This window comes from Malaclemys terrapin, chromosome 2, assembly GCF_027887155.1.
Source record: "Malaclemys terrapin pileata isolate rMalTer1 chromosome 2, rMalTer1.hap1, whole genome shotgun sequence".
Classification (NCBI taxonomy): Eukaryota; Metazoa; Chordata; order Testudines; family Emydidae; genus Malaclemys; species Malaclemys terrapin.
The window spans coordinates 265,004,179-265,018,346 of NC_071506.1; the positions used below are offsets into that span (position 1 = coordinate 265,004,179).

The 14,168-nt window shown below is 39.4% G+C and overlaps 1 protein-coding gene across 9 annotated transcripts in view; it reads right to left on the reverse strand.

Moving 5' to 3' along the window:
* The window catches only part of ZMYND11 (zinc finger MYND-type containing 11), a 163,362-nt gene that overhangs the window by 20,343 nt on the left and 128,851 nt on the right, over positions 1–14,168 (reverse strand). For all 9 annotated transcript variants that reach the window (XM_054021052.1, XM_054021047.1, XM_054021050.1 and 6 more), the window contains 6 exons: positions 7,135–7,212; positions 6,576–6,668; positions 4,855–4,942; positions 3,208–3,263; positions 2,297–2,374; positions 1,624–1,742 (listed from right to left, as the gene is read on the reverse strand). In XM_054021052.1, the coding sequence (XP_053877027.1) occupies positions 1,624–1,742; positions 2,297–2,374; positions 3,208–3,263; positions 4,855–4,942; positions 6,576–6,668; positions 7,135–7,212 (512 nt within the window). The remainder of the gene's footprint in view (positions 1–1,623; positions 1,743–2,296; positions 2,375–3,207; positions 3,264–4,854; positions 4,943–6,575; positions 6,669–7,134; positions 7,213–14,168) is intronic.

Consider the following 14,168-nt stretch of genomic DNA (forward strand, 5'->3'; position numbering starts at 1 on the left):
AAACTGTCCCTCCAGTGACTTAGAGACCCGAAAGGTTCCTTAGTCTCTACAGCTGAGATTTTCAATGGGGCCTCAGAGAATTAGATGCCCAGGTCCCAATCAAAGTCAATGGGAACTGGCTGCCTAGCTTTTTAGGCCCCTTTGAAAGTCCCAGCCTAAATCATGCCATCAAGGGTACACAGAAATGTAACAAATTATAACTCTTGACATTCTGAAAGGATATAGAAAGGTGCATTAAAAAATATCAGTCATAGCAGTACTAATCTACATATTGACGTGAATATTGTAGTAAGTTAAATACCCAGTGTTAGCTCCTCAACTGGGGTAAATATGTATAACTCCACTGAAGACAATGGAGTTATATTGATTTACACCAGCTGAGAATCTAGCTCTTCCTTTTTAAAGTCCATGACTGTAACAAGAGGATGACATTACGGTAGATGGATTTTCCTCTTTACTACAGTATATACTTATGTGTAGAGTTTCAGGTGTTTTTCATCGAACTTCTTAGTAAGAGAACACAACACTTGTGTGAAGCTGTGTGAGCCTAGTGCCAAAACTACACATGAAATGATTCTCTACTTAGGTATGAAGCTTTTACTAAGGTACTTATGATTTCAATATAAGTCATTCCATGATTTAAATGCAAGTAAGAGATCTTATTCATTTATCTTTGCTAGAAAATCTCCTTGCTAAGAAGTCATATTAAGCACTTGTGGAGAGGCTGGAGACAGTTGTTTTAAAACATAGTTTATTCTTTTATTTACTATATAAATCAAGTGAAAATATACATAGTCCTTGTTAAATTAAAAAGCAACTTAAATAAACACTTCTGAAAAAAAAACCCAGCTATAAACATTTCCAGCCTCCCTCATGATGCACTGAAATGCACGACTTTCTCAGAAACAATGAGCCAAAATGTAAATGTTGCCTCACCTCTACAATCATATACACATTGATGCTGTAAAAGCAGCACTGATGAGCACATTCTGCACAGTAGCAACAGCTACATTAATAGCACTTGAAAAACTCTGGGGGCTGTACTATTCTCTTTTCTGATATAGTCTCACAAAGTAGCCATAGCCAAATGTTACCTAAATGAACAAGCCAACTCCCTGAAGCCCACAGGTGAAGGTTCTATGTGAAAGGGATTATTTCATTCAAGTTACAAACTTCTGAAAATTGGGGTCCACCTGGGAGTGTTGGCACAATGCTAACAATAACACCAAAACACTTTGTAATGTGTTACATCCCTAAAATGTAAACTTGGGATGCATCTTGTTGGCTAACAACATGTGCAAAGTTAGCAGTTAACGTATGTCTAGTTTGTGTGCAATGTCTTTATTACGGGCTGCTGTGGAGCTGAAGAGTCATGTGCATAGGAATTAATTTCCTTTTTTACTTTAAACAGTAGAGAATATCTCTATGGCAATTCTGAAAATGGAATCTTCTATGAATCACTCGGCAGCCTGTGATGTCTTACACTGGACTTTGAACTTTCTGAAATAATGATGACAAAGTTAGGCTGGTGACTAGCTCAGCAATGATTTACAACATGACTGAATGGGGTGAACTTATGTGAGGCATGTCTATAACAAGCAGCACCCGGGGTTAATAAATTACCTTTGGTGGTGATGCCCAAAAAAGCGAACATCGACCTGATTGTCCTCTTTCTGCATGACTTTGGCTGGCCAAAACCCAAACCCTTTCATTTTGGCCCAAACCAATTCATGATTAGGTATCTGGAAAAAAAAAGTGTTTTATTATTGGGTTTGAAGTATTACATTCAGTCATCCCACAAATATTAAGTTTAGTGTAACACCGTGCTAGTATCTTAAGAACACGGTTGCTTTTTATGTCTAGTGCTCTTTTTCATTCTTATCTTCCTATAATACACAGTATTTCTATGCTAGCCATACTGCTTGGATCAAAGACACTAAGAAAGACAAATTCTGAAAAGTGTGTAACAATCTATTGTACACAGAAATCCTAAGCATGTCAAAAATTATATTAGTCTTCATAGCTTTATCCAGAAACAGCTTTAATTCCTGTAAACTCCTTATTTATAATGCAACTGCCCGATAACCAAGTTTATTAGCCATATTGTTATTGCTTTAGATTTCAGTTAATGTTTTTGCTTGTGTAAAATATCAGAGGTGCAGAGACTAAACAGTACATTTGAAAAAAGCTTATTCTGCTTATTTGAAGCAGAATAGTCAAGAAATGAATAACTCCAGGACTGAAAGTATTTATTTTTTAAAAAGCAAGTAAATAAAAATCTGTGTCAGAAACATACACAAGGATAGCAGAACCAATTGTCGGGACGTGCATTTGACAAATAGAAACAGTTCTTGCAAAGCTGCAGTTCATCCAGCTGAAAAACAAAAACAAGTAAGTCAGCCCATGGGACATTCTCTTTGTGACAGTGCTATTAACTCTTAAGTAGTAAGATTTTTAAGGCCAAATATTTAGCCCCGCATGCTAATTTTGTGGAATCAGTTAGTATTCGGCAAGTTGAGAATGGCAGAAATGTTGGCTTTAACATAGAAACATTTTTTCTTTTTTACAAAAATAATGCTAATGGAACTTCAATTTATTTTTAAAGATTATACACTGCATAAGGAGTATTTGCATATTTAAAGCAAATCTAAACACTCTGAAAGCACTGAAATTAGTTGACTATGAAGGCTGAGCAAACCGGCCGCTGACCCAAACACCACTTTCCTGTCCCCTTCAATTTTTCAATTGTCCATCTTGGAAATCAGTCAGAATTTGGGTTTGAATTAAATCAGATAAGACTGACCATTTCTGGTCTAAATATGTGTTTATATATTATTTGGAAACTAAAACTTTATTCCTGATTTCTCCTTTCCATTGACTAATCATGTTCTCTGAATTATGAAGAACTGTAGTTCAGTGAGCAAAGGAATATGATAATAAATTGCAATAAAGCTGTTCTGTGTGTGTGAGAGATATAAAACCCTTGCCAGGCAGAACAAAAGGAAAAGGAATTAGGAATTCACTGTGAAAAAGTTTAATTTGGGAAAGTTAATAATAAATATTCCCCATTATTTCCTTGCTTTTAGGGGCAACTTAGAAGAAGAAAGAAATCATCATTTTAGAAACTGATAGGCCACTATTTTAAAACCAAATTGTTTCATCTGTACCAAATCATCTCTTTCATCTCATTTAATAGATACTACTTACCTCATGGCATGTGTCTTTGTAAAGCATCCTAGCTATATCAGCTTGTTCACTGTCCGCTGTAAATTAAAAATAAATACCATCAATAACCACAATATGAGAACATTGCTCAAAGATTTGCAATCGCTGTCACGATGCCTTTCATGCTATAAATATATGCCTTAAAAAAACCTCATTCAGTATCTTAGCTAATATTTCTCCTATTAAATTTCCAACCATCAACTCTATTTCTCTGCCTCACCATCCCCATCATGTCCATCTGTGTATATAAATATTACTGTGGACTTTTAAACTAGCTAACATGTTAAGTAAACATCTTTAGAAGTGGATTGAGGGATGGGCCACCATTAATTATCTAGATGTCCCACTTTCTTTTTTAAACATGAATGTCCCAGCCCACATGGTGCAATTGTTCTAAAACACCACTCTTTGTTACGACATCCTTATAGAAACACAACTGTCTCTTAGGGTAGGTCTACACTTACCTCCGGGTCCGGCGGTAAGCAATCGATCTTCTGGGATCGATTTATCGTGTCTTGTCTAGACGCGATAAATCGATCCTGGATCGATCCCGGAAGTGCTTGCCGTCGACGCTGGTACTCCAGCTCGGCGAGAGGAGTACACAGCATCGACCGGGGAGCACGCGGCATCCACTGGGGAGCCTGCCTGCCGCGTCTGGACCCGCAGTAAGTTCGAACTAAGGTACTTCGAATTCAGCTACGTTATTAACGTAGCTGAATTTGCGTACCTTAGTTCCAAGTGGGGGGTTAGTATGGACCAGGCCTTAAAGGATTACAGCATGCAGTTGATATGGGTCAATTCTAGAAGCTGCCCCTTGTTGTACTTTTACTTCCAATTATGTATCTCACTGCATCAAATATTCTCTCAACACATTTTGACTTTTCCATGACTACAAACTAGATGCCTGTATTAAACACAATACTTAATTCTTTGAGAATTCTTAGGCCCAGATCCTCAAAGGTATTTAGGCTCCTAACTTCCTTTGAAATCAGTGGGAGTTAGGTGCCTTTGCAAACCTGGGACGTAACTCTTAGAACCCGATGGATCAGCAAATATATCCTCAGTAAATTGTACCAAGGACAAGTATACTTGCCCTGACACTGCACCTGGCTTGTGACCTGTTCTGGAGCAATTCTTTCTTAACTTCTTCAAAAGAAGTCCATCCATAGCTATGGCCATCTGAAGACTGTATCCATTCTGTAAATGGCCAGAGACTAAACAGGTAGTCAGCACTGCTCTCCTGGCGATATTCTTAGCAACTGGCCAGCTATTCAGCATGGAGCTGCTCTGGGGTCCCAATCCTCAGACTCTACTGTTTCCCCTTACAGCTTCCTAGGCTGAAGCAGGAATAGATTGGTAAGGGGGTAGAGGAGCTCCCATTGGGAAGGCCAGCTGCAAAGAAGGTGGAACCAGGTATAGGGGAAGTGAGGAAGGGTGGGCACCACTATAGAAATGAGTACTAACACAGCGTGCTCTGCTAATAGCCACAGACTCTCAGGGTGGCCTCACCCTCTCTTAATTAGCTGGTCCCCAAGTCTCATCCAAAGTGGTCAGTTTCCTAAGAGTAAAGACACTGGATCTATTTCCTGAATCAAATTAATGAGAAAAATATTCAATGTAATACTCTACCTCCATAGAAAATCACCGTGTTGTGTAGAAGCAGCTGAGCATCTGCTTTGAACTCCTCATAACTCCTGTATTTTCCTTCATTTACTTTCTACACAAAGCAAAATACAGAACTATGAAAACTACTGGTGGAGTGACTTGTTCGTATTATGCACACAAGCTCATACAATAATATGTATTAGGGAGACAAGGTAAGTTATTGACATTGCTATGGCTCACAGACGTACTTATAACACTTCCAGGATTAGTACTGTACCTACCTGTCCATACCTCAGTAGGTGCAGTACTTGTCCAGTTCTTGGGTGCTTTAAAATTAACTTAATTAAAGAGCAGAATTTTTCTCAGTTATAACAAGTAAATCTCGAATCTGGAGTAATCCCATTCACTCCCATGGTGTGTAACAGAATAGACTATAGCCCACAGCATTTGCTCAAAGATTTGCTCCCTGTGGGACAGTGCTTTGCATCTTAGTTTCAATCCAGCATTTCATCTTAGTTCCAATTCAGTGTTGAGCACCCATATACTTTTCTAAGGGCCTCATGTTGCAGCCGCCATTTTCTCAAAGGATTAACTTTCAAAGCCCATAACTTTAAACCGTAACAGAGGTTTGCATTGAGTCACACAGTGCATTTTTCTAGCCCTGCCCAAGCTGAGCATGCTATGGCTTTCTCCACTCTAGTAAAACATTCTTATCTGTGCTACTGTCAGTTGCACTGCCTTGGTGATAGCACCTATCAGAATTCTAGCGTAGACAATGTTCTGTCAATTTCTGGCATTTTTGCCAGGGTCAACCAAACCTGCTCTGAGCAAATCTAGATCACATAGTGCTAAAATGCCCAAACTTTCTACTCTGGCAACTTCCACGTCTGGAGGAGTGCAACTGGTAGTTTCACCAAAAAATGTTAGTGCAGACCTGGCTTGTGCATGTGTGACTTCATATTTCAAGCAACACTGAATTCTATTTTATAATACTGAAAATCAAGAACCCCCACATCTACAATTAAAAAAACAACAACAATAAATAGCACAACATATCATATCATTCAATATTCAGTAAGATATTAATCTTTATAAAGGGAAGCCCCCAACTCCTTTGATTTAATAAGTCACGGACTGAATCACCTTACAGAGAAAGGATTATATATTAACTAATATTTTAATTTTTGAAGAAATTAACATAAAAGGTGGTTCAAGTCATTCCTGCTTTTTGTGATCAACCAAAATGTTTGGCATTTTATGAATCATCATGATGTTTGGAAAGCAGATGTCTATAACTGCTTTAACAAGAAAAAAAATGGAATATTTGGTCAAACATGTTCTTATGGCTTGTTTCATTAGCCATTTTACTTATTGGCCAGATTTTCAAACTTAGATGCCTAACTTTAGGCACCTAAATCCATCTTTAGGCAACTAAATAAATAGCCTGATTTTTCGGAGGTGCCAAACACCTATATCTCCCATTAAAATCAATGGGAACTGAGGGTGCTCTGTGCCTCGGGAAATCAGGCACATTTTTAGGTACTGATATAAAGATTTGGGTGCCTAGCTTTAGTCACCCAAGTTTGAAATGTTTGGCTATTATGCTTATGAAAGAAGCCATAGCAGAAACGACCATGAAAAGAGCTAAATAACAAGGATTAATACTTTGGTTCATAAAATTTTGGCTTCACTTTTAAAGACAGAACAAAATTTCGCGTAAGAAATCAGAAAGTATGTGACTGTACCTCTTGTATAGTAGGAACATCGACAGCTGAGTGCACCAGCCTCCTATACATTGGGTGCTTGTTGTCCTTCCCCTTCTTGTTTAGATCGATAGCCTGAAAGGACCAAGAAACAATATGTGAAAAATAATTATTTCGCTTTATATTAATTTAAGTACTTAATATAAGGAACAGGGAGCCATATAATCGCATGCAGAGGTGGAGAAAGGGAAAGAAGTGTTTCACCTTGATTTTGTGTCTCTGTAAAATCTGAAGAGTCTCCATTCCACTGGAGGTGTGGGCACCTTGCATAGGCTATTCCAGCCAGAAATATGAATAATCTGTATACTGGGCCATGGGCTGTACATGTTGAAACACATAAACCATTTCATAGGAGGATGTGTAAAGGAATGGCTCTTTGTGTTCCCTGCTCCCTTGCACACTTATGCATGCGGTGACCATAATATGCCCCTAATTGAATACAACATATTTAAAAAGGGGACATTAGAAACATCTCCCAACTCTCTACTACCCTCTATATGCAAACCACCGCCGTGGAAAAGTGTCATTCTTTCAGACTCACCCGCTCCTTCATACGAGAGACAATGAATCGCAGGTATGTGCTCATCTCTTGCTTGCTTGTATTTTTCTTCTTAATACTCTGTTTAAAAAAAAAAAAAAAACAGTCAACTATTTTTTAAAAATCTGACTTAAAAAACCACACCAGCAACCCTCTGTATTACAAAGATTTTTAAAAAGGTACATTTGCCTCAGATTAAAATCATACAATTAGTTAAGGAAAATCTCTTCTTCAAAATTGGTAATGCTAATGCACAAGAGTAACAGTCAAAGCATCGTGGTGATAAATGAATTATGTACTTTGCTAAGGACTTCAGTTACAGAAGAATTATGTGCTTTATTTCTATTTAGTGTGTTCTTAATGCCTCATCAAATGCTCTCACACAAAAAAGTGCAGAATTACGTTGTCTTAATAAAATGAAGTAATGAAGAAAGGCTAGGATCAGCATAAAATTACAATGTATTATTTAATGGTCAACTTATCAGCAAGGTATTAGTATCTACCACGGGGGTTGTCAAACTGGGGTTGGGACTCCTCAGTGGGTCATGAGGTTATTCATGAGGTGGGGGGAGGGTCACGAGCTGTCAGCCTCCACCCCAAACCCCACCTTTCCTCCAGCATCTATAATCATGTTAAATATATAAAAATGTGTTTTTAATTTATGGGGCGGGGAGTCGCACTCAGAGGCTTGCTATGTGAAAGGGGTCACCAGTACAAAAGTTTAAGAACCACTGATCCACCGAAAGACAGGAAAAGAAAGCCCGTACCACCTGCAAATGATATGCTTACTAGGCAAGCAGAAACCGTTTAGCATGAATTAAATTAGAGTATTGCCACTACAGCTATGAGTAAAGTGATAGCTCCCCTTTGCTCGTTTCCCTGCCTACTGTAGGTCTTCCACATTTAAAGTAGAGTTCTGTGCTGAAAAGAGACTGTAAAAGCAGCAATGTGTGGTTCCATGTTTATGATCACTCAGTGATTTCCATATGATCACTTCACAAGCAAAAAGGATTTTTTTGGTTTTGTTTTTCCCTACCTCCCAGTCTTGAATACTCAGCCTGGTGACTGTATGTTAGGTTGAGTTCTTACCTTCTCATGCATTTCATTGTCACCACTAAGAAGATTTTACAGACTAAATTAGGCTCAGAGTTATAGCTCTGTAACCTCCAGGTCTTCAAATTATGACTTCGGTGACACCTGTGCAAAGCATGGTCTTTAATAAGGTTTGCAAAGGTGCAACTGACTGGAACTTAGCAAATAATACTCTTTGTGATGCACAAAAAGGAATAGAATCCAATTCATGCCATCTTAGCTAGGCTAGCTCTGCAAAAGCTAATGGGTAAAAATGTATAAAATCTTACTTCTCTCACTGGACTATTAAGGGATGCTTCTGAATACACCAAGGGAGCAGATCTGTTGAGTATAGAGGTACCATTTTTACATATTTATTTTTTATAATTATCCTTTGAAGGCCAAAACCCTTGCATTTTAAGGTTAAAAGATGGATAGTATTTGATTGAGTCTCATTTTGCCTTTACTCCTTCTGAAATGTATTGTCAGCCAACTGTCGGCTTTTCTGTTACGGCAAGTGCATAACCTGCTCGTCTCAGGACTTATACAATGTCCATTATATCTTTCTTAAAACGAAGGGACCTAAGTTGGCTACAGTAGTCCAGCATGCAAACCATTGTTTAACCAGATGGATATCCTTAGAGAATTGGGCTCACATCTTTATTATACACCTCTACCCCGATATAACGCGACCTGATATAACACAAATTCAGATATAATGCGGTAAAGCAGTGCTCCAGGGGGGCGGGGCTGCGCACTCCGGCAGATCAAAGCAAGTTCGATATAAAGCGGTTTCACCTATAACGCGGTAAGATTTTGTGGCTCCCAAGGACAGCGTTATATCGGGGTAGAGGTGTACATCTCAGCAGCCTAAATACTATAGTTTTAATTGCTACTACATACTAAACGTACATCTTTATTGTGATATCCATATCAACACTTAAGCCTTTCTCCTCACACAACGCTGCAAACATGAAATGAAATTCACCACTGTGCAGAGGGCCAGCCCAAGGCAAGTCTAGCACTCATGTTATACCTAAGCCCTATGTTCAGGGCTTAAGTGGTACATAGGTCTTTTTCTAGCCTCTGTATGGAGGTGAATTTCATCTTTAGAGCTCAACTGCATTTATTTTGTCAATGTGCATTACCTTATATATCTCCATGTTCAATTTTACCTGCTATGAGACTACCCAATCTGTTTAAATCCATCTCAACTGCTGTCTTACATAAAACATAACAGTTCTACTCCATGGAAACCTAAATGAGCATTAAAAGATAACTGTGAACTAGCTGCTGTCATTTTAAGGTTTTAAATAAGCAACAGAGTGCAATGTGTGTGCTGCTAATGACACAGCATTTGAATAGACTGAAACTCATTAGGATACAATAAAATTCACTTGCCTAGCCCAGTCTCTCTCTATATATCCCTTTCTGACATAGTCTTGAATTCATCATCTGCAGAAAATGTCCCCCAATTAATATGAATATTTTTTCTGCATTGGTCTGCAGGACAGATTTGTAAAGAGAATATATAGGATAAATGGGTTGCAGTCTGATGCCTAAGGCTTTAATAAAAGACAGATATCTGGCTTTGCTGTTAATCACAAGTGGAGATGAAAACTACAGTACCATAATTAATTAGCCAGTTTGGCCAGGATCTGTCCACTTCTCCCCAATTCTCTACACTGGTTTATTTTAGGAAAAATCTTATTTGCAGTTTTGACATCTAAAATTCATTACTTCTGAGATTTTAAGAAATGAAAGCCAAAGAGCCAGCAAAATGGCTTTTTACTGTTTGTTTAGTCTCCTGGCTGTACAACTTTCAATCACCTCTTTAATAAACTAAATTATTATCAAGACTTTTCTTTTACTTTTCCACAAAGATTTGCCCTTCGTCAGATATTTGTTGCTCATGTTCAGTTTGGAAGGCATGTTGGGAAAATGTGTCCCTGAAAGTCTTCCTATCATTTAAAAAAGCCATTACATATTCTTATGGTAACATGCAAAATTAGTACTTCTAAATACTAAAAATATTTTTAGAGTAGTCCAACTCAAGCTACTTAAAGCAAGAGGATGGATAACGTTAGATCTGGGGCCTGATTCTCAGTCATACTGAAACTCAATTACATTGCTCTGGCAGTGCAAAGGAATAGGAGTAAATTATAATCACATCCACTTTAAAGACCCTTTCACATAGACAGCACAGTATAAAGGGGTCTCAATGTAAATGAGAATCAGACCGGCGCTCTTTTAATCTCTCATTTTTTGGGGGTGAGAAAACAATATGAATTTGTGAACTTTTGAAGTTGGAAGAACCAGGCAGAGTACAGTGAGGCAGTACACTCTATAAGCCTTCCCACACCTCTGCTAGTGCAACCCTTTCTTGCCTGGCAACAGCCCTTCTGTTTAAGTATCAAGCTTCTCAAGAGCAGATTATCAGGGCCTGATCCAACTCCCACCTGAAGTCCAGGGGGAATCCTTACACTGGTTTCATTTGGAGTTGGATCAGGCCCTCAGTCGTGCCAATTTATCAAGTTATTTTGCTGCCATGCCACCTTGCCTTGTGATCCCATCAGACTGTAAAGAGTTGGCTTTGTTCGTGTGTATGTATATACTGCATATATATGTATGTGGGAAGAATCTAGTATAGGAGTTCTCATGCAGAAGATGCAAGTGCTTTGGGAGCTAAAGGACCAAGGTTCTAGCCTGGCTCCTTGCTTGTGTGTCCATGATTTATAAGTCACTTTTAAACATGGGACTTGAGTGTTTCGAAAATGCTGCTCTTTAATCTGTGAATCAGTTTATATTTGGAAAATGCTTTGGGACCCTTTGGAGTGAAAATTTAAGATCTGTGGTGAATAGGGCACACATGGCAGTGGGTTGGGAGTCAGGGCTCCTGAGATCTCTTTCCAGCTCTGTCACTGATTTGGCAAGTCCCTTAACTCTGTATTATACTTAAGGCTGAGAGTTTGCCATGGAGATCACGGATTCCGTGACTGCTGCAGCAGCTGGCGTGGCTGGTGCGGGGGCTGCCCGAGGAGCCGCACTGGCCGCTGCTGGGGCAGTCTCAGGCCACTTCCCTCCTCCCTGCTCCCAGCAGCAGCAGGAGTTTGGGTGTGTGTGGGAGGGGGCTCAGGGCTAGGGCGCAGGAGGGGATAAGGGCTCTGAGCGGCGCTTACCTTGGGGGGGCTCCCCGGAAGCGGCGACATGTCCCTCCTGCTCAGCTCCTAGCTGTGTATGCTGTCTTCACCTGCAGGCACCGCCCCTACAGCTCCCATTAGCCGTGGTTCCCAGCCAATGGGAGCTGCGGAGCTGGTGCTTGGGGCGGGGCCAGTGCGCGGAGCTAGGATCTGAGGGAGGGACATGTCGCTGCTTCCAGGGAGCCACGAGGAGCTGAATAGGGAGCCTGCCCCTACATAGAGAATGCCTTCCATACCCTGTGAGCCTGGTAGTTACCTTTTAAACTCATGAAAACTCTTATCTTCCACGATGCCCACAATAAATGAAACAATAATATTCTCCATTTTGGCTCTTCATCTCTCTTATTTTATATTAAACAAAATAAAAACTGAGTAACTGAATCATTGTACTGCTGTAACCAGCATCCTTCTGTGCCTCTAACCTTCTGTACTGTACTCCCTCCACTCAACATACTATGTCTATGGGTAGATTGTTAACAATGAGCACACTATCTTTCTATATATTCCATGAACTGCTTCACACTACTGAGCACTAGAATATATAGAATATAGATCACCCTCGTATTTAGTATCTTAACCTCTCTGTGCTCATTACCCTGTATAAAGATTCTTACCTACTTCACTGAGCTGCTGCAAGTCATAATTGTTTGAAAGCTCTTGGATGAAAGATACAAATTATAATGATGAGCTGAACAAGAATGCACTAGCATCTAGATGAAGCCAAATCTCGCCCCAGGGTAGGTGTGTGGGTGTGAAAATGGGACACGTTACTTACTGCCTTGAACCATCCTGCCTTTCCATCTTTTTTTGTTTCTTAAGAAAATCTTAAAAGGACATGATCACAGTTGGTAACACTCAAAAGCTGACCTGTTTTTATTTCTATTTATGAAGTCCATGTAAGTCTTTGCATGCATCAATTTTTCCAAAACAAATGATTCAGTACTTTTTCTGGTATTATTATTATTTTTAGTTCCCCTAATAGGTGCCAAACTAACAGCAGTGGAAAATGAAATTGTTCCTTTTATCCACCCAACAGGAAGCAACACCACTGCAATCTTCCCATATCACCCACTGACTCACCATTCTGATTTTAACATGTCCTGGAGGGACCATTTTGATACAGGTGAAAGGCTATCTGATCTTCACATCCATTTGATAGGTAATAACAGAGAAACCAGCTATCTACCAGAAACTGGGCTGAGAGCACCAACATAAAGCAATGATCAGTCAGCAGTCCATGACAATTTCCAGTCACTACCAACCTGGACTGTATTTGAACCTATGCCTGATTCTGTATCCTCTTACCAATGATGAAAGCTATGCAGTATTACCCCAAATATTCATATTGGTCTTTTAAAAATAAAGGGGCCAGAAGCTCAGCACTCAATGGAAAGAAAACAAATTTCAGAGCCAAGCTTCCAAGGAACTGTAATAAAGATTGTGGAATGAAAAATATTTTAAAATTATGAAAAATCCTTGATAGTGTGCTTTGTAAAATGTTTCTGGAGCAAGCAGGTGGGCAAAATAAAGCTGCACTGGGTGACTGAAGTATCAAACCCCAGCAACTGTGTGATGAATAGTCCAAAGACTGGGCAGCATTACATGGGAAACCTTTTAATAAGAATGAAGCGTTCTTAGATTATTTATCCAATATATTCTGTTTGAAAACACACTTTCCCTTCTCCTTTCTAAAGAGCTGTGAAAGCCTTGGATGTGAAAGATTCTGTGTAATGGCATTAGAGTGAAATATTATTAGACATGCATATTTTTTGTCCCAGCTAATATTTTTCTTGAATTTACTGCTGACAATGCAAAGTAAATCCCTCTGCCCTTTCACAGATAGCTCTGTTATGTCCTTTTGACATCAGCCAGGGCACTCTAAACTATTATGATTTTGAGGATGCTCTCTCTCTCTCTGTCTCTTTTCAAATAAAAGTAGAATAGAGAGTCACCTGCTGGAATTGGCCATAAAATACAGAACAGCTCCCAAACCTGTGGCCAGGTGTGTGGGACTGGACAGCAATTCAATCTCCCTCTTGCCTTCAGAGTCTGGGGAGGACCCACTAGTCCACTGCTGCAGAATTGTGGTGGGTGGGAAGCAAGTCTGGTTAAGCAGAAAGCAAGCAAGCAAGTAGTGCTGTTGGGGGGGGGAAAGTGGTATTCATACTACGAAATGGAAGTCTTTTGGGAAAGAGGTTGATAGTCACCTGTGGCCAGTGAGTGAGCTGCAAAGTCTCAGGGTCAGAAAATGAATGAATCACGAAGGCCAATAAATGTATTATAAAGGAGATAAAAAATGGACCAGTAGGCACAAGTGCACATCACTCATGGAAGAGAGGATGAGTTTCAAAATATTTTCTTCAAGGTAAATGTTTGTTTAAATCATCAGCATAAACTAATGGAATTCAAGATTCCAGGATTAAAGTAAAATGTATCTCAAAATCGGCTGCCTCATCTATTTGTATACATTGGATAGTGAACCAGATCCTCTGATGCGACAGTGGTCATATCACAGCAGATAAGAGGGGGAAGAAAGTGGCTGTAAGTCATCTTTGTACTCTCCTGGTCCCCAGTTGTAACTTAAAACAACCTCAGTCTGGAGCGGAGTTTGGGATTTTGTCTAGTATATCTAATTTTAACTTTATCTGTGAGTTATGTGTGTGTTTGTTATGTACATCAATAGTGATTTAAAAGATCTATTTAAAAATTCCAAGGATTGTAGAATTGCTTTGGGTTGCATTCCCCTGAGTGGTGAAATTAAATGCT